This window comes from Loxodonta africana, chromosome 11, assembly GCF_030014295.1.
Source record: "Loxodonta africana isolate mLoxAfr1 chromosome 11, mLoxAfr1.hap2, whole genome shotgun sequence".
Taxonomy (NCBI): domain Eukaryota; kingdom Metazoa; phylum Chordata; class Mammalia; order Proboscidea; family Elephantidae; genus Loxodonta; species Loxodonta africana.
The window spans coordinates 24407660-24410160 of record NC_087352.1 but is presented as its reverse complement, the minus strand read 5'-3'; the positions used below and the strand labels follow the sequence as shown (position 1 = coordinate 24410160).

Below are 2501 nucleotides of genomic sequence, written 5' to 3'. Positions count from 1 at the left end.
CAGACTGGGCTCCCCTCAGTTAAAATTCCACCTCCTATTTATTCCCAAAATCCCCTCATTCCACAGCCTTCTCAGCACAGGCCTCCCCACCCCCCCTCCGCCTTGATCATAGCCTGGGCCTCCCCTACTCAGTCTGGGTCCCAGTTAAACTAGTCCTTCATGACCACAGCCCAGGCCCGCCATTCAGCCCAGGTCTCCCTAAGCTCAAATCCCCCCACTTACTCCCAAGCTTCCTTCATTCCAGACCCCCATGATCACAGCCCAGGCCCCCCCCCATCCAGCCTGAGACAACTTCCTTCAGCCCACACCCCCCATGACCACAGCCTGGGCCCCCTATTCAGCCTAGAACACTCCCCATAGCCCATACCCCGTCATGATCACAGCTCAGGTCCCCCATTCAGCCCACGTCTCCTCAGCTCAGATCCCCCCACTCCTCTCCCAGACTCCCCTCATTCCAGATCCCCCTCAGGTCAGGCCCTCCATTCAGCCTAGGGCAACTGCCTTACCATACCCTAGCATGATCATAACCCGGGCCCCCCATTATCCCAAGCCTCCCCCTCAGCTCTGCTCCTCTGGCCCCTTCCAACACACACACACCTGCCATAGAGCAGGAGGTTCTCACAGTGCCTCCTGCTCCCCACGGCTCCCAGAAAAGAGACCAGGCTTCCATGAGCTATATTGTATTGTGGGATCCCCCTAGGGGGTGCCCCTAGTCTTCCTCTTCCTCTTCACCCCCTTCTGTCTCCCCTTCCCCCTCGGTGCCTGCCGAGGCGTCCAGGACGCTCTCCGCAGGCTGGGACACAGGCACACTGCCCACGGATGGTGTCTTCTTCTCTGCTGAGGACGATGTCTTCTCCTTCGACAGCAGCGAGACAGTCCTCGACAAGTTGCACTGACCCTTCAGGAACCCGGGGAGGTGCAGCATATCCCGGCGCTTGGCCCACCTGGGAGCAGCAGGGTGGAAGGGACAGGCTGAGTCTCTCCCACCCACCCTGATCATTTGGGGGCACAGGCAAACCCCCTACACCCTGACCCCACTCACCAGAACAAGCAGATGGTGGAGATGAGGAGCAGCAGCCCGCCACACGTCCAACCCAGCGCCCACATATGCTTCCGACGCATCGTCTCTGGACAGATGGGCTAGCATTCAGACCCAGGAGGCCAAAGCTGGCCCCCACCCCAGGACCCAGGACCCCAAGCCTCACCATCGGGCCGCTGATGGTAGCAGACTCCATCCCGGTAGCAGCAGCGGAGACGCAGGCAGAGGTTGGGGTTCTCGATTGCCGCCTGGCCCCCGCAGCTCTCCCGGTCCCACACATCTCCCTCACAACCTGAGGACCATGGGCAGGTGGCTTCAGCACAGGGCCAGGCCAACGGGGAAAGGGCCAGGCTCCAGGGCTGCCTGCCTGGTGCCTATTCCATACAAGGGGGCCCAGAAGTCCAGGATTGTAGCCCCCTTCTCCCTCAGATTCAGGACTCAGGGCCCCCAACCCCCTCCTCCCTCAGATCCACGAGTCTAGGCCCCCAGCCCCTCCTCCCTCAGACCCAGGAATCTAGGCCCCAAACTCCCTCCTCCCTCAGACTCAGGACTCAGGGCCCTTAGTCTCCTCCTCCCTTAGACCCAGGAGCCTGGGACCCCAGCCCCCTCCTCCCTCAGGCCCAGGAGTCTGGTCTGGCATCCAACTCCCTGGGGACCTAGGATCTCAGCCACTGCTCACTCCATGGGTAGAAGAATCCCTGGATTCCATTCCCATCTGTGAGAGAAAAAGGGTGATATTGGGGGCTATGTGGTGGGGCGGTGGCACCCTCCTCAGCTCCCTGACTTCTTCCCAGCCCCTCACCTACTGAACCCTGCATGAGCAGGAGGAGGGTCAGAGCTGAGATCCCCGAACCCGCCATGTTGCCTTCCCCCTGGGGCCTCTGTGGGATGCTGGCCATCACCTCAGCAACAGCTTAGCCCTGCCCCACCCATGGCCCCCAAGATTCCAAGTTCTGTTGCTAGGGGATCCCCGTAGTCATAGGGAAGGAAGGAAGGGGGGTCACACTGGCCTGGTCATGCCTGGTTGCTAGGGGGTTGCATCCTTAACAACCAGGTAGAAGAGGACTTGGAGGGAGGGGGGCTCTGGCTCTAGGAGAGCCTCTTTAGTAAGCGGCAAGGCTGGAGAGGGCTCCAGCTGTAGAAGCTGATTCTAAGGCATCTTCTCCAGACTAAGGTATCCCCTCTCCCCCTAGTGGGCAGGAATCTGGGAGACCTTGTTGTTACTTTCCTTAGTAACCTGAGGCCCCAGAAGGCACTTGAGGCCCCCCTTATTGCTAGGGAGGTTACCCCTTTAACAACCGGGGAATGGGGCGTTGAGGCACAGGAAGACCTCACTAAGCCCCATTGTTAGGGAAGGTTCCCCCTTAGAAACCAGGCCACCTGGAAGGGAAGATCAACCATAGGCTAGAGCATTGACTAGGGAGCCCCTCACCCACCCACCAGGTCCCTGAGAAACGGCTTT

General features: G+C 60.2%; 1 protein-coding gene across 1 annotated transcript; it reads right to left on the bottom strand.

The window, feature by feature from the left end:
* Positions 1–264: 264 nt before the first annotated feature.
* Positions 265–1899, bottom strand: TMEM190 (transmembrane protein 190). The gene is made up of 5 exons (XM_064294267.1): positions 1842–1899; positions 1719–1754; positions 1206–1331; positions 1043–1127; positions 265–944 (listed from the first exon to the last, which is right to left on the bottom strand). Exons 1-5 carry the CDS (start codon positions 1897–1899, stop codon positions 710–712), a joined length of 540 nt encoding a protein of 179 aa, XP_064150337.1. The 3' UTR covers positions 265–709.
* Between the last annotated feature and the right edge of the window lie 602 nt (positions 1900–2501).

Coding starts and splice junctions, on each gene's coding strand:
- TMEM190 (XM_064294267.1), bottom strand. CDS start 1,899: ATGGCGGGTTCGGGGATCTCAGCTCTGACCCTCCTCCTGCTCATGCAG. Junction 1,332..1,718: donor GGGATTCTTCTACCCATGGA/GTGAGCAGTGGC, acceptor CATGGTCCTCAG/GTTGTGAGGGAGATGTGTGG. Junction 945..1,042: donor TCCACCATCTGCTTGTTCTG/GTGAGTGGGGTC, acceptor TGCTGCTCCCAG/GTGGGCCAAGCGCCGGGATA.